This window comes from Artemia sp. Qi Xiang Cuo, chromosome 11 (assembly GCF_049724085.1).
Source record: "Artemia sp. Qi Xiang Cuo chromosome 11, ASM4972408v1, whole genome shotgun sequence".
In the NCBI taxonomy this organism is placed as follows: Eukaryota; Metazoa; Arthropoda; class Branchiopoda; order Anostraca; family Artemiidae; genus Artemia; species Artemia sp. Qi Xiang Cuo.
Window position 1 is genome coordinate 35,771,540 of NC_142804.1, and position 22,911 is coordinate 35,794,450.

General features: G+C 33.5%; 1 protein-coding gene and 1 pseudogene across 2 annotated transcripts in view; one reads left to right on the forward strand and one right to left on the reverse strand.

The window, feature by feature from the left end:
• LOC148946931 (peroxisomal ATPase PEX6-like) overlaps nucleotides 1–19,449 on the reverse strand; it is a 24,463-nt gene extending 5,014 nt beyond the window's left edge. Inside the window, exons 1-4 of one of the 2 annotated variants that reach the window (XM_089097206.1) lie at nucleotides 19,334–19,449; nucleotides 13,936–14,100; nucleotides 8,174–8,429; nucleotides 4,822–4,938 (exon numbers count right to left, since the gene is read on the reverse strand). In XM_089097206.1, coding sequence (XP_088953332.1) covers nucleotides 4,822–4,938; nucleotides 8,174–8,429; nucleotides 13,936–13,993 — 431 coding nt within the window. In that variant the 5' untranslated portion in view covers nucleotides 13,994–14,100; nucleotides 19,334–19,449. The remainder of the gene's footprint in view (nucleotides 1–4,821; nucleotides 4,939–8,173; nucleotides 8,430–13,935; nucleotides 14,101–19,333) is intronic. The other variant, XM_089097207.1, reaches the window with a different exon arrangement.
• The window catches only part of LOC148946932 (uncharacterized), a 12,256-nt pseudogene continuing 5,855 nt past the window's right edge, over nucleotides 16,511–22,911 (forward strand).

Genomic DNA, 22,911 nt, shown 5'->3' on the forward strand with positions numbered 1-22,911 from the left:
CGGCTTTTGGTCATCTCCCCTGACCGGTTATTTTGATATGCAGTAAATTCGCCATCCACTGACAATTGAATCTATTTAATAGAATTTTTATGAGAATTTGCTTCATTGTTTTAAAAAAACTGTAACGTAAACATAGTAAAATCACCAGATTTAATAATAAAATCACCAAAATTAAGGGAAAATCAACTAAAAATCTCCACATGACCAAAAATTCACCAAACGAAAAAAAATCACCAAATTTGGTGATAAATCGCCAACGACGGCAACCCTGGTTATAAGTCGTTTATCTTTTATTCATTGCATTTACCACCCAAATTTAGCACCTTTAGCAAAGAGAATACGTGGGAGATGTTACAAAATGATATGAATCGTTTTTCAGAGCAGTTTCCGGTTGATCATTTAATTTTTCTGGGAGATTTAAATGGGCACACAGGGGAGGGCAAAGCAGCCAACGAAAAGGAGACAGACCTCAAGCTAAAGAGTATAAATGGGAAGTATTTAGGGAGGGTAAAGGTGATGGATAGTCTTTACTCATGCCCCAGAGATAAGAATATCAATTTGTTTGTCGCCATGACCCTGTTTTTCTTGTTTTGTTTTTCTGGAATAAATATCTAAATGTCAGAGATAGTTATGAATTGTATTCACTTCCCGAAGAACGATGGTCATGAAAAGATATTAATAAAACAGAACAAGAAAGCAAGCGCATTCAAATATAAAAAAGGGGGATGCAGAATAAGATGTTGCTTCCTTTATGGACACTGCAACATTTATTTGCTTTCATGCACCTATCAGTGGCAGTTCTATTCTCTCTTGTGCCCGTGGCAGTCTTGACCAACAGCCCCCCTCCCTGTTTTCGAAAAGTTTTAGGCCAAATTTTAACAAAATTTTCATTATTTAATAAAATTATTGTCAATTTATTAAATTAATTAATATTTTGTATTTTAATTATTTTATCCCTTATTATTAAATTATTTAATTATTATTATTTATTTATTTTAATTATTACTTAGTTATTTTCAATTTATTTTTATTTTATTAAATAACCAATAATTTATTAATTATTTTCATTTATTAACTGCGGCCTCTACTTTATTTTAATAAAAATAAAATTTTAAACCCTACAAAATAATTATAACCGTTAGATTATTTACATGAAATTTTGAAACCCTAAAATTTCTGCGCCCACAGCATGTGTCCCCTCTGCCCCTCCCTTAAAACCACCACTGGCACGTATATACACCATTATTTTGTAAGCCTTCTCGAATTCTTGTAAAAAGGAATTGCTGAAATAAAATGATACAAGGGTTTTATTGTGCGAACGCTATTATATACAGAACCATCTTAAAATAGATATTAGTATAGTAGCAATAGCAGCCTATATTTAGCAGTATTCCATATTTCCGTTTTTCCAAATCATGTCTCATTCCACATTTCCATTTCTTTCTTTTTTTTTCTTTTTTTTTTTTTTGCATGCAGGGTACATATTGATAAATGCCCAATTTCAGAAAGACATTTTTTAGGGTTTAGGAACCTTTGCTAAAAGTCTGAGGACAAAGACTTCAAATTAGTCAAAGAATAATAAAAGAACTACATGTCTGGGACAAAGAATGCCTGTACAGTCACCAGGCCCCAATAGTTGACTCGGCTGACCGCTGCAGTACTGATCGAATTATTAGCCTCTTTATATCTCGTACACGATTTCTTCAGCAATAAAACGGCAAATATGAATTGCCGTTCCTTCCGAAATTCAAACAACCAATGTAATCGAACAGTTCGTGGTAACAAACTGTAAGTAAGGAGCGACATGGCTCAATAGTAAACGAAACTCTAAAAAAATGGAATTTTGATATCAATAAATATACTAAAAGAATCGGCTTATAATGCTGATTCCAAATATATAAGATTCGTTAAGCTTAGTGTTCATAAAGCTTACTTCATTAAGCACTGAACATAAATTAATATTAATTCATTACGTGTAACTATAAGGGATTACGAGCCTGAGAAAATTCGCCTGATTTTCGAAAAAGGGAGGAAACACCCTCTAAAGGTCAAATAATCATTATGAAAATAACACCATTAGATTCAGCGTATTAGAGAACTTTGATGGAGAGATTTTCGGCTCCTATCTGCGAAAATGTGGAATTTTGTATTTTTTGTCAAACATTTCGTAGTAACGAACTGTACCGTAATGGAGCGATGCAGCTCGATAGTAACCGAAACTCTAAGCAACAGAGCGTTGATAATAATAGATACATCAAAAGAATCCATTTTTTATGCTAACTCAAAATATATAAAAATTATCAAGTTTGATATTACCCATCTCAGGTAAGCCTGAGAAAATTTGCCCAATTCTTGAAAAAGTGGGACACACCCCCACGGAATCAAGTGATCTTAATGAAAATCACACTATCAGATTCAGCACACCAGAGAACCCTCCTGTAGAGGTTCAAAGCTCCTATGTAAAAAAAATGTGGAATTTTACATTTTTTGCCAGAAGAAAGATCACGGATGCGTTTTTTTTTCAGGAGTGATAGTATCGAGACAGTGATCGCAGAAGGTCGGGAGAGGCGTCATTTGACCGGAAATCAAAAGTTCTAGTGTCCTTTTCAAAGGACCAAAATATTGGATGGCAGCTAGCCCCTCTCCCACGCTCATTTTTTACCCAAAGTCGCACGATCAAAGTTTTGAGATAGCCATTGCTTTCGACATAGACGAAAAATCTAAAAGATATGTCTTTGAGGATGAACTGGCCCCTCACAGTCCCCGGGAGACGGGCAGCAATCTCTGAGCTTTGCTTATTGTTTACACATTGGTTGTTGGGAAGTATATAGATGTTCCTCAGGGGAGATTTTTTGGTGGAGGGGCGCACAACATGAAAAAATCTTTCCCCGGAGGATTTTTTCCTGGGGGGAGGAAAATTTCCACGGAGAGGGAGCTGGATTTCCCAGCATTATTTTAAAAAAAGATCAGAAATTAAATGAAAAAAACAATTTTTTTCAACTAAAACTAAGGAGCAACATTAAAACATAAAACGAACAGAAATTATTACGTATACGAGGGGGGTCACCCCTTCCTCAATACCTCGCTCTTTACGCTGAAGCTTTTTTAGAACTTTTCTAAGGGCTTATTATTCTAATTAAACGGCCTTTGTAATTCAGAAGTCGTTCTTAAATAATTAGAAAAAAGTCATACTATAGCGTAAAGAGCAAGGTATTGAGGAGGGATTGAGCCCCCCCCCGCAGATACGTAATAATTCCTGTTCGTTTTAAGTTTTAATGTTGCTCCTTAATTTCAGTTGAAGAAATTTTTTTTTTATTTAATATGAAGAAAAATCACGGATGCGTGTTTATTTGTTTTGTGTTTGTTAGTTTGTTGTTTTTTCTCAGGGTTGATTGCATCGAAACAATGGTTCTGGAACATCAGGAAAGGGCCCTTTGAACGGAAGTTAAAAGTTCTAGTTCCCTTTATAAGTCATCAAAAAGATTGGAGGGCATATAGCCCCCCTACCACACCCCTCCCCCCCCCCCCAATATCGTCCGATCAAAATTTTGAGACAGCCATTTTGGTAAGCATAATTGAAAAGTCCCAAAGCTGAAGATAACATGACACTCCCCCCAGCCCCTAGGTATAAGTCTTTAAACTACAAAATTTATCCATTGCTTAAGTATAGTATTTTTTATTGGACGGTACATTCTTCAGGGGGGGGGATTTTGGCTTTGGGGTTTGTTTCCATGGGGATAATTTTCAGTATGGAGGGAAATTTCCAGGGGTTAAACTTTACAGGAGATATTTTACACTGGGGGGGGGGATTTGACAGAATTCCTATACGAAATTTTTCTTATTTAATTCTTCTCATTTGTATTATTTCATTTTGCCAAATCAACTTCACAAGTAGATATTCCGGGGGAATCGTCTGAGGAAAATGTTCAGCATATTTGGATTTCCAGGAAATAATTTTCAAGGAAGGGGGGGGGGTTTCTGGAGTGATCGGAAAAACGATTAAAACAAAGTATTTTTTAAATGAAAGTATGCTAAGGACAATTTTTCAGGCTGAAGCTTCTGCAAAAAAATTTACGGAGGGAGGGGGGATTTTCAGTGAGAATGGAATAGCCCAGGGGGATTTTACGAGGGAGTGCATTTCACGTGGGAGGAGCTTTCCATGGAGCAGTTCCCGATGAGAGGAGGGAATTTTTATGGAGGATGAACCAGATTTACCTTCATTATTTGAAAAACGATCAGATATTAAATAAGAAACAAGTTTTTTCAACTGAAAGTAAGGAGCAATGTTAAAACACAGAAAGAAAAATTATTTCAGACATGAGGGAGTTGTCCCACCTCAATACTTTGCTCTTAACGCTAGAGTTTAACTGTATGTTTCAATTTTTTAAGAACGACTCCCGAATACAAGGGCCTATTAATTAGAATAGGAATTTTTAAAGTACTAAAAACTTTAACATTAAGAAAAAGTACATGCTACAGCTAATTTTAAAATTCAGCTATCGATTTAAAAAAAAATTTAATTAAAACTAGTAATATAATTACTTAATTTCCCATGTTGGCTTTGTACAACAAAACTAGTTTATTATCAAAATAGGAAGTCTCCAAAGGCTATGCATGTGGCCAATTTAATGCTGCATGCGTGACTAACGTCCATAGCATTTAAAAAAGTACGGGTACCAAAGGGGTTCAAAAAAGGTTAGTCATAATTAAAATTTATTGATGTTACTGCTCTGAAGCCGTATTGAGAAGATTTAAGAGAAATGAATTTCTCTGAAATTTTAGCAGATGTCATAGAAATAAGTGAAGTCAAAATCTCTTTACCTCCCAGGTCGAAGAAGCGACGGGTCAATCATATCTGGCCGATTTGTGGCGCCAAGAAGAAAGATATCATTTAGGGTAGACAAACTATCTAGCTCGGCAAGTAGCTGAGAAACAATCCTAGAAAAGTTAACCTTTTTACTTTGTTTACAGAGAGCATATTGGGGTGCATGGCCCAAAAACCTAGCATTAAATTTAGGCAGTACTGAAGTTCAAAGTTCAAATGATAAAAATCAAATGATAGGTAAAAATCAAATGATAGGTCAGCGGAATATTAGGCATCAATTCAACTTTTGTGGCCCTTGGTGCTGCAGGGCCACGTGAGTTACAAGTTGACTTTCGCTGCTATTTTCCAAGAAACCTATTTAGGCGTAAGAGATGCTCTTGACAATGGTTCATCTATTGAACGACTTGCCTGTTTTATGCATAATTAAGTGAATCAATCGATCATCAATCCATCCATTTTTTTTTTAATCGTCTCAAAGTGAAATCCGAGAGGATATTGCTTTAAGAATGTACAAGGAAAAGATATAATTTCATGTTTTTGCCAAATAATCCTTAAGCATTTTTACTAGCAGATATTTTAAATTTTAGACGTGCACACAATATAAATCTTGATCAATCAAAGACCATCAAAATCTTAATGGTCTATCAAAATTAATACAGGCAAAAGACCTTGATTGTTTCAGTCAGATTGCTTGACCGTTTTCATTGCTTTGAGTCATCAAAATGTGTCACCTTTGATCAAGTTGGAACCATTTTCATCAAAAAATGCATCACTGTGGTGATATTTCATTATTTAAGAGCTTTATTAAAGAAATGCCTTTAGTGAGAGTGATTTGTTGTAGTTATTTTTTCACCGTATTGGTAAATAGCGATGAGGGTGATGATTATAATATATAATGTTTAATGAAATGGTTTGAATGTATGGTTTTTGCGTCGATTGGGAATGTGATTATATCAGTATTTTTGAAATACCCTAGGAGAAGTTTCTACAAGGGGTGGCATTAAAGTAATTTTCTCATTCTATCTGGTATATAAAATAGATCTCTTGCTTTTTCCCTTGAAGAATGGAACTTTCTTTCATATTTCCTAGTATCAACTAGGAAATATTGTCAAGCAGAAGAAAGTGAACGATTATTATTACATAACTAGCAATCGAACCGGTGGGACGATAGGCATGATAAACAAAATCGTGGTGCAGATTCTTTCGTGATGACCGGAAAAATAATATTTTGCCCCCTTATCCCCATCTCAAAATTTGGATTGGCTTATATACTATATGTTTGTATCTTTTCTTTGATTATAAGGCCCATAGAAATTTTGCCCTGTAGGCTTTATTTGGAAGCCGTATTTGTCTTGTAAACAACCACTTTTCTTAGAAAATCGTCGATGGAAGTATATTTCTCCGAAACTAACCATATTTTCTTCTTAAAGTAGATACATTCAGAAAACATTAAATGAAAATCAGTCACGAAAAATCTTGGATACTTAAAAAAAATGTGAATTTAAAACTTCCAGCCTAATATAGAAAGTTAAAAGAAATACAAACAATATTAGAAATACTGAAAATCAACCACTTGTTAGTATTATAATCGTCGATATGCATCTGGAGTTTTTCGAAATTTCCATCTGACAGCGATCAATCTCTTTTCAGAGGATAGCCACTGCACTTTAAATTTAATTTCAACAAGTTCTCTCTTAGATTGGTTCAATTCTAAACTTACATCCCTCACATGGACTATGATTCAAACAAGACAAGCATATTCCAATTAACACCGAACAAAATTCACAAAAATGCAGAGAATATAGTACACGGTGGCATCTAAATTTTGAAAGCGCATGGCTATCCCATTTAATAGTATACGACAGGGTAATAGCAAATAAATATAGAATAAGAAGTAGACAATAAGAGAAGTAAAGGGGTAAAAACATTTAAACACTCTGGAAATTGGAAGTGAGAACGCCAGGTTTACCCTCATTAACGATTGAATAGAATAGCCTTCACTGAAAATGGCACAAAGAATTTGAAATATATCCCCTTTTATAATTTCTTAAAGTAATTTTCCTTTATAATTCCTTTTATAATTTTTATTAAGTCTAATATTTACATTTGACACAAAAACAATGAAATTTCAGTTTTGTAGTTAGGGACTTGACAATTCCTTCAGGCGGTTCTTAGGCAGCCAGAATTTGATGGTGTAGTTTTCATGCAGATTGGATCCCTTTCGAACGGGTTTTCCCCATTTTAGGAAATTATGCAAACTTATTTATGCTGATAAATTTTTATGCGAACTTCTAAACTTAATATATGTTACATATCTGGAATCAGAATATTTTTGAGGTTCTTTTGATAGTATATATTGCTTCCATACTTCCGTGTTTCAGAGTTTCGGCTGCTTTTCCAGGGCTGTCCTAGTCGGGACAATATCGCGATAAGGAAAAAAGAATATTTCATTCACGATGAAGATAAAAGTCAGAAAGAAAGGCTGAATAGTTGGGTATTCTGATACAAGCCAAGGAAAACATAGATACTCTACCTCTGAATATGGTTATCAAAAGTTGGAAAAAAAAGAATACAAGAAAGTTGGTATTTTAGCAGGTCGAAAAACAATGATTTAGTTTTCAAATGGCAAACAAAATAACGTCTTAATTTAATTTTTACTTCCAGGTAGTATTGTTGCAACCTTGTGACAAGGTTGACAGTTAATCAAATGCTTTGAGGATAAAATACCGAAAAAACATGATCATAGACTTGGTCAAAATGGTGTCTGAAAGTCTCCTATCTTAGCAAATTCTTAATATAAAAAGCTTATTTCTTTAACTGATTATGTATTTCCATTTAATTAGCCTAAATTATTCATTTTAATTAGCTTAAGTTATGTTTTACTCAGCCTAAGTATAACATTTTTAGCCTTATTTCGTTTTCTATTCATCCATTGTTTGTTGCTTGACTCTATCTTTTTTAAGCTTATTTTTCCATTCAAGCAATATACCGATCTTTTCGCTTAATCTAACTGCCTAGCTTGACAACCATACCGAGTAATTACCGATGCGATGGTTCAAATAATAATCTAGAGGAGGAGGATGGGGGAGGAATATTTGCCAGTGTGTCTTGAGACTCAAGAGGTGTAAAGATGAAATGATTGTACAATGGAAGTTGTAATGACAGTAATCCTATTGCAGGAGCATGAAACAAGTACTAAAAAAATTTCAACAAAATCAGGATTTTCTAATCGATTATAAAAAGAAAACAGAGGATAATGGCATTAAAATATCTAACACACAAATATTATCTCTGTGTGAGACCTGAACATTTTCAACTCATTCCTTGTATTAAGTATGAAAAAATTACCTGTCCATGACTCCACCAGAGTCACCAGATCTTCCTCTATTAGGAGCAAGAGAGTCGAGCTCATCAAAAAAGATAAGGCAGGGTCGTGCTTCCTTTGCTCGTCGAAATATATCCCTCACGTTTTCTTCGCTCTGTCCAATATACATGTTGAGCAATTCAGGACCCTTGATGCTCAAGAAATTCAGAGAAAACTCCGTGGCAACAGCCTTGGCAACTAAAGTTTTACCTGTCCCTGGAGGTCCCCACATGAGAAGACCTAAAAAAAACTGAAGCTGAATTAGACAGAAAGGAGCACTCATAAAATATACCAAAGGAGCAGGTCTTCAGGGATGAGGAAATTTTTAAGAAAGTGTCTCTTTCTTCGAAGTTTTTCAGTTTTTGAACCAGTAATATTATGGAAAGGCGATGTCGTACTGGTCATTATCAACAAGAGAAACTACCAAAATAAACTGCAGTTACTTTTTTAAATTTCTTCCAAGCATCATTAAGTGATGCCGCTGATGCAAAGTAACGTGAAAAATCAAGGTTTGTATTTTAAAGTCTGAACACTATTTTTCAATGAAACATCGGGTTGTGGATTGTCTTTGTTAGGTGCATAGGCTTTTTAAATGCATCTTCTTTTTTAATTGAATAGTGAAGCACGTCGGCTTTTCTAGGTGCATAATCTCTTTAGGTGCACCGTCATTTTTAGATACTTTGTCAGGTTAATCATCCTTTTTTGGTGCATCGCCTTGTTTGGGTGCATTGTCTCTTTTAAGCAAATCATTAGGTGCACCTAAACTTCGCCACCTTTACCTCTGATCAGAATAATTATAATATTCCCAATACAAAGATCATATTCAAGTTCCTTTTACTCCTTGCATAGGGTAAGATTTTAATCCTTTAATGGCGAGTCATATTGTATGGAATAAGTTGTCTGAATCAGCTCGAAGGTGCCACTCATTCAGTTTGTTCAAAAAATTGTAAAAAAAAGTTGGGTTTTTGGAAGCTATTTTTATCTTATTTTTCTTATATTACTTATTTTTCTTAATTTACTTAATTAATTTGGTCTATTCAATCTATTTAGTTTTGTGTTCTATAGTTTTTATTTTATTTATATTTTTTCTCCATTTCGTTCTTCTCTCTGTAAGTGATTATTTTTTTTCTCAGTAAATGACTCGTTTGTCTTCCCCCTTCTTTACAGGCCAATGAGCCTTTTGGGGATTAGTGAAATGTAATAATGTAGATGTATTTGATGATGAATACATCTTATTTTCCCATCTATCTTTTTCATATAGTTTTATTTCAGTAAACTATGAAGTATTTATTTTAAAACTTATTTTAAGCTCACAGCAGTAGCCTCTGGATGAAGGGCATGCTATTACCTCAATATAGAGAGAGTATGAAATCATGACGTGTGTGTTTCTCCAGGTTTATTGTGTCTTAATCGTGTAAAAAATGTTTCGTAAACAGTACAGTTTCATATTTTGTTTACGCAATGTAATAATAATGTAAAGCAACGTTTCGTCGAGTCAAATAAATAAAAGGAGGATAAATCACCACTCCAATGTTCTTCACATAGGCCAATTAATATTTCTCGGAATATTAGCAAAGGCTTTGACTATGTCCTTCTACCTTCTTTAGCTAAAAATGTAAATGTGGGTAGAATCAATTTGGTTTTCGGCATTGGGTGAGTTGTCAGTATATGCATAGAATTCTGTCTTCCCTACTCCTTGATAATTCCTCTAAGGAAAGTAGTCTTTGTATTTATGTCCTTGCTGTTCCAAAGCTCCTTAAATTTCGGTATTCATTTTCAACTAAAATATACACCAGGTACTATTATACAATTATAATAGAATAATGAATTATTGAAATGAATACCTTAAATTTTCGGTATTCATTTTCAACTAAAATATACACCAGGTACTATTATACAATTATAATAGAATAATGAATTATTGAAATGAATACCTTAAATTTCGGTATTCATTTTCAACTAAAATATACACCAGGTACTATTATACAATTATAATAGAATAATGAATTATTGAAATGAATACCTTAAATTTTGGTATTCATTTTCAACTAAAATATACACCAGGTACTATTATACAATTATAATAGAATAATGAATTATTGAAATGAATACCTTAAATTTCGGTATTCATTTTCAACTAAAATATACACCAAGTACTATTATACAATTATAATAGAATAATGAATTATTGAAATGAATACCTTAAATTTTCGGTATTCATTTTCAACTAAAATATACACCAGGTACTATTATACAATTATAATAGAATAATGAATTATTGAAATGAATACCTTAAATTTCGGTATTCATTTTCAACTAAAATATACACCAGGTACTATTATACAATTATAATAGAATAATGAATTATTGAAATGAATGCCTTAAATTTCGGTATTCATTTTCAACTAAAATATAAACCAAGTACTATTATACAATTATAATAGAACAATGAATTATTGAAATGAATACCTTAAATTTTGGCATTCATTTTCAACTAAAATATAAACCAAGTACTATTATAGTACTATGCGAAAAGAAGCAAGCTAAGGACGGGTATAATTTCTTACCATTTTTAGTTGTATTTTGGTTAAAATCTCGGGTACTCGCTCTTCTAGTTTCACTGATTTTTCTTACCTTGCATATGCAGATAACCTGCTACGCATTACCAATCTTGAAAAGTGGTCTCTCCCAAAAGGTTTCTACAGTTTCTACTTCTTTTTCCTGAAATTAACCTTTCACTGAATATCTGCATGAATTTCTGCCCTATAATTGTGCTACTGTTATTCCCCTTCATTGTAAAAACCCTCCTTCTTGAAGATTGCACCCATTGGCCGGTATCCCCACTCCCAACAGTCTGCCAAGTTTGCGTCAGCGCACTGTCTTCGATATTAGCACAAAAAATGAAATCAGATTGGTTATACAAAGACTGTTGCAAACCGAGGAAGATTATTTGCTCCTTTATGTTCCATATCTTTACCCTATTCTTAATAGTGTTAGTCTATATAGGACCCGAATTTTGTAAATTTCTGGTTTGTCTTTCTCTTTCGACAAAATACCAGTTTCTTGCGAGTAGTTTAGAAGGTTCCAATTTAATTCCAAAGTTAAAGAGAGAGATTTTAAACGTAGAGAAAGATTTTAAACGTAGAGAAGTATAGGAAACTCTTAGGTATGGCAAATCTTTAGTTACGCCAAGGAATTTACTGAGAAAATTTTGGACTGAAAAGGATTTGGTTTCATTTTTTTCATTTTTGTCTCTATACGCTTTTGGTTATGTTTTAGTCTCTTTGCACTGCTTTTGAATAGAGAATAACATGCAATTTTGACCACCTAGGCACATTGATGAGCCACGAAGTAAGAGGTAGACGTAAGAAAACAAAAACTCAAAATATCGGCTCGGATCTTCTCAGCTCAAGGCTGCGAAATAAAGCTTTACATAAAAGTTTGCAAAATTCAGATTTGGTCACATTATTTTCTTTTTCTTAGCAAATATTCTAGGTCATCTAACATTAACGACCATCACACTTTAGTTGTGTCAGTGACAACTAAAATCACGCATGCGTAAATGTTTATTTTCCCGTTTCAATCTATTCCCTTCAGTCTAATTTCCCTTTTTTAACGGTCCGCAAATGTCAAATCCCAACATTTAGAACCTCTATTATTCGTTCCACTCTCCCAAAAAGAAAGCCCAAATTTTTTCCTAATCACGTCATGAGGGAATAAATTTGTTTTTTGCAGGGGGCTTGCGACTGCTCTATCTAAGGAATGAGGTTTTTCAATATGGCAGATTACCGAAACATGACATGTTCGTTATTAAATAAATTAATCATTTTTTTAACAATTTTTCCTTCGAGTCCCCTCATATATTACAGAGCAGAATACGGTAACCAAAATATACTCCCTACTAAACCTTCAGTTGTAATTTGAATCAACTAGGTTTCATAGAAAACGACCAAAATTATGATTTAAACTGAATGAATCAAGTAAGAGAGCTGTAGCAAATGGAGCCTAAAGTCAAAGTTTTTTGTAAGTAACTCTGTGTCTCATGCATTAGTTGAATTATTGTCATACTCGTGGATAAAATCAAAACTACGCACGAAAACAGGGCTAGTTATGTATCCCATTCGTAATTTATCAAGTTGAACATTTTTCAATTTTCAAGTTTAAAACATATGATTGACCAACCAGAGTAAATATTTCAGGTGTAAGTTTCTGGAATTAATGTATAATTCAAAAAAAGCCTTTTAGATATTTTCATTTTTATAACTTTAAGAAATGAAAAATTAATTAATATTTTAACGAATAAATATCAGCATGTATATATTAAACTGAAACTGCACATTTTTTCAGTAAATTCATTTGAATTTTTTAAGTAAAGTACAAATTATATTCTGGCCTTTAGAAAGCATAGGGTTTTACAACCCTACTCATATTAATTTCTGCTCGTTTTGAGTTTGACTCTGTTATTTATTTTAATTTCTGTTTGTTTTGGGTTTCATTTATTTATTGATACTGATTTGTGGTAGTTGTATGCTTGGTAGATTATTTGATTCCATTTTTGGTTTAATGGAGTTCTTTACTTTTTTTTGAAAAACTTATTTTGTAGAAAAAAGTTATTTTTAATTAATTAGAAAAAGGGGAGCTTGAGACAGCAACTTTCGTATCTGTAAGATCAATTTGGAAAATATATAAGACATCAGTATCCCTAGGAAATAGTTGGGAACACAGTAATATTGATACACACTTTTCAAACCAATTTATTGCCATTTAATTTTCCCACTTCTTTAGTACAAGTCTGAAGATAAAAAAAAAAGAAATACTCCACATATTGGTAAACCTTATCGTTTTTTCGACATTTGTGACTATGACGTGGCTCAGACACAACCAAATTAAGCTACATGTCAAAGTCTGTAAAATCACAACTTGGTTTATCGGCCAAATATCTGCCATGAAAGTCAAACTTATTTCTATATTCAAAAACCAGGCTCAAACAAGGAACAAAGACTGGCATTCAAAATTAATTTGCAACAATAAGAGTTTCCTAAAGGTACAATCACATTGTTTTTCTACAAAGTTGACTCTAGCATGACTTTTGACTATTTAAGCTTGATAAGACAATCAAAAGACTTCAACATAAAAACCGACAGGAGAGTGGTTCGAAATACTGCTACTACTACTGGAAACAACCCTCTGCAGCAGCAATCCACCTGAGGCCAACATAGCTGCGCACACTCCTCATCCACCCCAATCTATTCAAAGCCTCCCTCTTTACACCATCCCAAGTTTGAAATGCTATAGACAAAAGAAAAAAAAATGATTCCAATGAATAAGAGGATCGTAGTTGGTGACAAAGATACTAAGAAATTACTCACAACAAACTTGGTAGGTAGAGACCTAGGTAGCGCTAATCCTAGGACATTTCAATAATTCGAAAGAGAAACAATTGCTCTGACTTTTGATATCAGAGTTTTTCTTTAGAATTTTTTTTTGGGAAAGACATAGGTATTTTATCCTGAAAAAATTACTTCATCATTTGTATTTTGCGCTATTATCCTAAGTTGTAACTATTTCCAACGCCTGGCTAAAGGCATTCTAATGGTTGATTCTGGAATTGTCTCAATTTTCCTGGTAAACATTAAAGATATCGCATGAAAGTAATTTATTAGCTAACCCATTAGTTTAATCGAACAAAACCTCTTGAATAGTTTACCTCCCCTCAGGGTAGTGTACAATAGTTTTGAGAACTAACCACATTGTCTAATTCCAGCTTTAGAAAGCTGCGGTCTTTTAACAGAGAATTCAATCATTTCAGTGATCTTCTTTCTCACATCTTCCAGTCCACCAATATCCTCCCACTTGACAGACGGTATTTTGGCAAAACCAAGAGCTTTAGATTGCCAGGTCTTCACACTTTCTGAAAAAGAAAAGTGCTTTATGAAATACTGAAATTGAAGGATTTTTTTTCATTTAATCCTTAGTTCACACACTTGTCATTTTTCTCATGAAAAGAAGCTTATTTGGCCAGAAACTCGAGAATTGCAGCTGTGTACGATTTTCTGATGAAATGTACCTGATTTTCCGAATTATCATCTAAGTGATAATCTCAAATTCTCTGATATATCGCACAAGTATATTGTATCTGGATTACTGACATAGGCTAAAGAAAAAGGATTTTGAAAAATTGATCTTGATAAGAAAACATACAAACTGTATAAAAAACACGTGCATCAGTCTTAACTTTGGTATATATCGACTTTGCCCTTAATTTTGGTTAAAGTCTACTTTTCTTAAACTGTAGACTTTTAAAACAAAATTACAATGTTTTGGCAGGATTTTGAGCCATATTAAGATATTATTTTCTTTTAATTCAAAACACACTTGTACGAATTCTTCAAAACCTTATATATCAGGAGTTTGGGAAAATTATTATCGCTTTTTTAAGAATAAAGTTATCTATTGGAAGTAATGAGCGAAGTTGATAATGAAAACGATCGGAAATGATTGCTTTACAGTTTATGCAGCATAAATCAACAAAACTAGGTCATATTCACTAAGTCGTGATATTTTCCTCTATCTGCAGAATTCTAAAAAAATGGCGCTTTACTGAAAGCACAAAATCTCCCCCCCCCCCAAAAAAAAACAAACAAATAAACAGGACATTCTTAAAAGCAGAAAAGAAATACGATAGCCTTCAGAAAATAGGAGACTAATTTATAAGCTTTCATATTCTTTCATCGGCCATAATAGTGGTAAATTCTAGTACATAGTCTAAGTTCCCTAAAAACTACAGCAAGCTCAGTTTTCGCTAAGGTGCTACTTTGTTTTATTAATCTCTGAAAATTCCATTCATCTAGCTCATCTGCTTTCCTTCGAGTATCTAAAAGAAATGTTCGTCCGGAAAGCGACTTTATTTTCGAAGGAAATGATTGTTGTAATCACAGATCACTTTGTAAGTTCCTGAAGTAAACAAATCGCTTTCCGGTTCCGGAAAAAACTTCTTTTTTAATATTTTAAAGAAAGCAGTTGACCCATGACTGGAAGTTTCAGATGTTTTCAGTAATTTATGGTTGATCTAACCCCGAAAAGTTTCGTTATCCAACTACTTTCCGAAAAGCTACTACTTTCTTTTAAAATATTTCGTTGTTTTTATAAACTATGTCTGTTTTTTGTCCATCTCCAGACTCTTATCTATGCGATATAGAAGGGTGGAAGGGATTTCATCAAGTACCCTATTTTTATTTGGAGAAATATATATGGACTGAACACATAATTTGTGGCTGACAGAGTGACAGATTCTCTAAATGCTGAAATATATAGAGATTAAGATAATTCATATGTTAACTTACATAAAGGTGGTTGGGGTGGGTCTCCCCTCTCCATGCCCAGAGCAATTATTTTAAGGAATGTATTGTTTCCAGGGGTGATTAACAATCTTAAAATAATATTATACAAAAGCGAAAATTAAGAATAAAATGCGTGACCATGAGGGGGTTGCAGATCTACTCACTTGCAGGATAGCCCTGGATATGACATTAAAGACGAACAAAAACTACATATAAACATAAAAAAGAAGGTTTTTTTATCAAATAAAGAGATATTAAAATTTAAAACGAAAAGTAAGTATTTTATGCACGAAGGGCTATACCAGAGGCATCAACTAAAAGATGGGAGCAAGGGGCATGTGTCCCCTTTATATTCTGCCCCCCCCCACCCTAGATATTGAATATACGTTTTAAGGGGATATTTAAAAAAATAAAAGATGTTTTGAAATTAGTGTAGGTAACATTAAAGTTTGAAACTAAGTGAAAAAGATTATTATGTCACCGAGAGGAGAGCAGGTGGGATTAAAAAAAAAAAGAAAAAGGATATTTTCATTGAAAATGCCTCTTTAGGTGCTTATATTGAAAATTGAAAAGCAAAAAATTTGCCCCTCGCCCCTAAATTCTTGTGAATTGACACCACCTGGGGCAACATCTTAATTCTCCATTCTTTAGGAAAATTTTAGGCTTATTTTTTATCTCAGTGCCTAAAAAGTGAATACTCTAACAAGTAATGGGAAAAAAAATTGAAAGATCTCATTTTGAAAGTTAGAAACGCAGCAAAGAATATTTGCGAAAATCCTTTAAGCTTGGTAGAAAAGAGGGGTTTGTACAAGAAGTTTTTGAGTGATAAGTTATATGAGAATGAAAGGAAAGTAAAGGAAACAGAGAAGACATCAAAATATGAATTAAGGAGGTGTACAATGGATATCATGAATAAGACTTCCGAGGATCTAGAAGATGAAGCCAGACGCTATAATAAAAAATGATGATACATAAAAGGAAATGATTTTAAGAAATTTAGAGGAAGTAGAGTCTGGACATGCTATAGTTAAGAACAGAGATGGGCCAGAAATTTTCGAGATTGTGTTAAACCAGGATTACGTTGTAAGGAATGATATAGAAAAAAATTATCAAAATCAGGAAGTATAGAAGGGCTTCAGTGAAGGTTCTATCCTTGCATGGTATACCAAATAAGTACATTAAAGTGATTAGTGTTAAGTACGACAACAATACTGCTGCAATTCCGGTAACAAGTGAGGTTATTAGCTGTTTTCATACTGAATTAGGAATTAACCGGGGTTGTGTCCTATAACCGTTTATATGGATTATTTTGATAGACGAGCACGGAATCAAATGGGAACGTAAAACTCTGCTATACTTAAATCATGTAGATGATTTGAGTGCAGTGGCGTCAATGACTTAGAAGTTTAGGGAAAGGAGGGGGCAAAATTTGTTTTTCAATATCTAGGAGGGGCCAAATTTGCAATTTTATTATTTTTTCAATAGAAATATAAAAAAGGTATTTTTCTAAATATATTGGGGGGAGACAAAATAATCTTGGAGCCAACCCCCCCCCCCTCCCAATTGACAACACTGCAAGAATAGGGTTGAGAATTGAAATTATGAAAACTAAGTCACTTAGACTAGGAATAAATGAAGGTGAAAAGGTGATGCTTGGTAAGGAGAAGATCGATCCAGTAGATAGCTTCATTTACCTGGGTAGTATTAAAACTTAAGACCATGGATACTGTGAAGATGCAAAAAACAAAATAGCCAGGATCCAGGGTGTTTTTTTTCACAGCTAGAAAAATTTTTGAAGAACAGAAATAAAAGTCTTTGAACCACGATTGGAATATTGGAGGCTATGGTAATGGCAGTGGTCAAGTATGGTTTTTAATAGTATTGCCACAAATTTACCAGAAACATATTTATATCGAGATAATTGTTTTTTTTTTGTTTTTTTTTTCAGGAAGTTTTATTAGTATTTTGATTTAAACCGTATTGTAATGAAAAAGGATATTTAATAAAAATAAATCCCATTTACAGTAACATGCAAACGACATTAGCGGATTTTGAGGGGATCGACCGCCCTCCTATTACATATTTCTCGTATTTTTCGTTCATTTCAAGTTGAATCAATTATTCGTTGCAATTTATATCTGCTTTAGGCTCGAAATTTTTGCTCATATGAATTTCGGTGGGTTTTAAATGCGTCCTATTATTACATAGTTGAATTTTGCCCAGGTAACAGCAATATAATGAAAACGCTATTCAGAGTAGTAGCAGCAACCAAATATAGCAACAACATTATTTCCATATTCAATTACATCTCCTTCAACCCCACCAACTTTGTCGTCATCTCTCCCTCCACTTACTCCTCCAGTTGCATGACCACTATATTTGTCACCATAATATTCTATCTCAATCAACTATCAAAAATAACCCACTCCTCACCATTACAAGCACCACGCCGTCTCAACTCTTCCTCTGTCCAAGCTCTTCCAATAGGCTACATCAAAAATGTAAATTTGAATGAAAAATTCATTTTCAACTGTTCAAATTAACACTCCCCAAATGATCCTGACTGAAGCAGGTGTAAAATGTCTATGTACCCGAAGTCGGCCTGAAAACTGTTGCTCAGAAATGCGATTGTAGCATTTCGGAACATCTATTAGCGCTGGGAAGTTTCATATTTTTCCGGAATAATGGAGAATTTTACCATTTTTACATGTTTCTGGTCTTCTAAGATACGGAGAAGGAGGAAGGAAGGTTCCAGGTTTGAACTGACATTGTATATAGCCTATACATTCAACATTCTACTTCAACATCCTGAATGCCAGAATGCAACACACAATTTCGAAAAGACTAATTTACATATGCAGTGAAAAAATCGAAATGGAAACTGATTTAATGGAATAGCAACTTAACAGGCAAAGTTTATAATATTAAGCAACTAGCTTATCCGTCGCACGTTGTTGTCATATCAAAAGAAAGTAATTTCAAGGAAAATTCCCCACAAAGGAAACTCCCCCGCAGATAATTCCCCCACATATTAATAACGATCTTTCTTTAAATTTACAAGTATTTGAAAAATTCCCCCCGCCAACAAAACTCCGTACCTTGCGCAGATTCTTCCCCTGTCAAAAATTCTTTCTCTTAACCCCCCCCCCCCCTTGACAATTTCCCTTCCTTTAGGGATTCAAGTCCATAAATCGACAAACACGATATTAAGCGTCATGCCATCCACAATAGAGGTAATTCCAGACTGAATAAGGTTGTCCTAGTCATTTTAATATCATAAATCCCCCCATAGCGGGAAATTCCCCCCCCTGACAATTTCCCCTGCAAATTTTTGCCCATATGTAAAATCACGGCACTTTTTCAAAATTTGTAAGTATTTTATTAAAAGTATTAGGTTGAACACCAAATTAACAAAACTGTTAAATACCGAATTCAGAAAATTTACTGAAAGAGAAGTGTGTTAGTGTGTTAGGTGACAGAATCAATATTTAACTAGCCTGTTAATTAAATATCCAAAAAATGGGAATAATATGGCCAGAAGTGATTGTCAATTATATACGTTGAGGTTTTTTATTTCAGTCGGCGCACAAAGTTTTTTAAGGGTCTTGGGGGGGGGGCAATATTGTACCTAAAACCTTCTCAAGAGTGTACTCGACAGCTTCTTAAAGTTTATTGACGATTGGATGAACAGTGTAGTAATGCATACAAGACACACACACTAACACAGAGACATACATTTGATTCTACACATAGGTAAAATGTTAAAATTAAAGATTAACCACATGCTCTTTATAAATGTCTTACCAACTGACGAAAGAAGCACGGGATAATCCAATGTCAAACAGGGTTTTCCAGTTAATCTGTTACTTTCTCTGAAACGAAAAAAAAACTAGTAACCAAAAAAAATGAGAAGATAAAACAATAGAACTAACTAGATAAACACTATTCTTCCACAGAAAAGCAGAGGAGGGAATAGAAGCAAGAAAGAACATAGTGAATTAAAATATATTTCAGCTAAACAGAAGAATTTTCTTTTCCATAGCCGAAATGAAATTATCATTTCTGAAAATTACGTCTCTTGGCTAAATTGGTTTGAACCCTTGTAAAGAATTTCGAGAAAACATGTTCAAATGCAATAGATCTTGCCCCTCCAAATCAACCATATTAATCTTTTCAAGAGTCAGACCATCACTAAAAGAAACAAAACTCATAGCTCCCGCCCACTCCTCTCAAGGGCCAAGGACTTTATGCACCTATCATTGAACAAAATTAGGTCTAGCCTTTATCTAGTCAAATCCGCGACAAGTAGATCAATTAACTGAAGTTTACAGCAAAACAGCAGTGATATTGGGCTGGCAATCCTAAATCACCCTTTTAAAGCCGCTCACAATCTTTTGTGACAAAGAGATTCCTAAAAACTTTAATGTCCCAGGTAAAGATTACTGAATCAACTGGTTGAATTCTTCTTCTTTGCATCGCATTTTTCTGTACTTAGAGTGTTGATTACATGCTAAAAAAAATAAACTAAATTTATTATTTATACAGTTCATCGTGATTTCTGTTCGCTTAGGTTTCATTTCTGCAGCCATGTAGGAATTTCCGCTCAAATTAGGTTTGACATTTTTTTTTATTTTAATGTCTATAAGTTTGTATTTGACAGTAAAGCGACAATAGCAAATTTGGGAATAAGGACGAGTAGTGTTGGAAGAACAATAGGCCCAAGGCCTCTCTGGGGCCTGGGTATTTTTTTTTTCTTAATTTGGAATCAGCATAGAGAGTAAGTCTTTACCCTTTTTATGTGTAGGTCATTACTGGTATTAAAATTGCACTTTTGAGAGTTTTGGTTAATTTCGACAAGAGTCAATCTTTGCTTACCATTCATTACCATAAACGGTTCGATGATATTCCTTCGGGATAATTACAATTTAAAAGGAGTAGTAAAAGGTCAAGGTTTTAATAATCATAACTACACACCAAATTTTGGATACAAGAGGTCTTCTGCCAAAATACTTTCGTGCCTAAGGCTTAAAAACCGTTTCTAAGACATTTTCACGCCAGGATTTGTAGTCTCAACAACTTAGACCCAAAGAGAGCCTTCCTTCAATTTTGTGCATACTGAAATGCTTTTTATCTTCTAACTCGTAATCATTCAGGCCTAACTTAGGGATTTGTCCTTTGGGCTGAGTTTCAGTTCCCAGGGATTTAAACGTTCTAAAGGCTAGAGCATCATTTCTGCTTTACTGAAAACCATTTGTGTTTCAAGCAGTGTGTTTTTTATTTGACACATCGTCAAGAAAACACAGTAAAAAATATTATTACGAGACTAATCAGGCCTTGCAAATAAGAGTAGTCCCTCCCCCACCCTCTCAAAATCTCCAAACAGCTTGAGTGTCATTTAATTTTTGTTGAAAACGAATTTGAACAGTGTGGTTTTTAGTTATCAGGACATTGACAAAAAAAGGAAACCAACAGAAAAATCAAGATTACTGAAAAAAAAACTAATGAAAGCAGACAGTGTTTACTTTTTAATGATATTAATTCCTGATGATCGCGATAATTTCTAATTGTTCATTGTTCTTATTATAAAAGAGAAAACATTTGAGATATATTTTATTTTAGTAAAGAACAAATGACACTCTGACCTTTAGAAGATCCAGGAATGTTAGCCCTATTCCTGTTCAAAACTTGTGGGTCACATTCGGGCGTTACTAGTTGTCTTCAATTTTTTTCTGTGCATAACAAATCCCAAAAATAAAAAACAAAAGAGATAAAAAGAAACGAAAATGACAAAAGCAGACATTTTGGCAAGGACCTCTGCCAAGCCGCGTTCAGTGCTCAAAAGAAAAGAAAGAAGAAAAACTAACCTTTTGAAGTAAATTTGAACAAAGCAAAAGAAATACCGAATCAAACAAAATAAAAAACTAAGGCAGAATAAAAGACAGCCCATTCACCAATTAGATTGGGCAAGAATCATCTGCTTAGCGATTTTTTTTTTCCATATATCAGTAAAATAATTACATAACAATCTACAAATCCCCACAAAGGCTCCATGGCCTGTAGGAGGGGGATTATGAAAAGATTAAATAAACATTAAACATTTAAACGCTTAAGATTTAAACAATATAGACATAACATTAATATTTAAACATATAAACATAAGCATTTGAACTTTTAACATGTGAAGCATTTGCTTCATAAAAAAGTAAACAATAAAAAAAAAAAAAAATCAAAAAAAAAAACCAAGGAGAGTTCACTAAATAAGCTTTATCAAACTACAGTGAATCACAATATCTATAAAAAAAAAAAAAAAAAAAAAAAAAAAAAAAAAAAAAAAAAAAAAAACTTGGCAACAGGCAAAAGTAAAGAAAATTAATTACATGAAAACAAATATTTTTTTACTAGTCTTTTGAAGGTGCCAAACGAGTGGCAACTTAGCTTGTCTACTGACTCGATTTTCATTAGAAGTGCGGTCAGATGATCTTAATTTAAACTGAGGAAAAATGTTTTTTGAATCTTTTAATATTAAGTTGCTGTAAATAGGGTTTGTATTAATCTCTGCTGTAAAAGGTTGCTGTAATTTGTTACTGTAAATAGGGAGGTAGGTCTCTATTTATGCATGTTTTTGAGCTTCAATTGCCTATATAAAAGATTGTGGTAAGCCATTTACTATCGATATTAAAGATGCCTCATCAAAAAGAACTAAATGATCTGGATTTTCAAAAATATGGAGTACCAGATCAGAATCAAAAACGTCAATTTTTACTTTTATTTTGAAATCTCTGAGATTTGTCTATTGAAATCTTGTGTTCATGCAGTCGTTACTCCAGCTGCTAGCAGGTCCTCCCATAGTAAAACTTCCTGCTTGAATGAGGGACTCGGTATAAACCATTACTCAATATAGGGTCAATTTTTATCCTTTCCAGAATTGAAAAACGCTAAACCTTTATTTCATTCTTGAAAGAAACAGAGAGATTATGTTTCGGTAAAATTTTTCCAAGTTTGTCGCCGAGTTTTGGGATATATGTAGAGTGGGGAAGGTTTTGTTTTCAATTGCAGAGTAACTAAAGAAAGGGGGTGGGTTCATTATTTTCTTGTTTTGCCTTTCTTTAATCTTCTATCTATGATATTATATATAAGTTTAATGGATTAACCATTACAGAATAAAGTATCTTTAACATAGTTTAATTCGGATACTACATGATTTTAGCAATCAAGAAAACAATAAACTCATCCCCCTTTCTTAGTTACTCCAGAAATTGAAAATAAAACCTTCCCCACTTTACCATATGGTGTTTACAGAGTCCCATATTCTTGTTGGACGTGTTACATTCCCACATTTACGTGTTCATGGTGTTTACAGAGTACCGTGTTCTTGTGGGAAG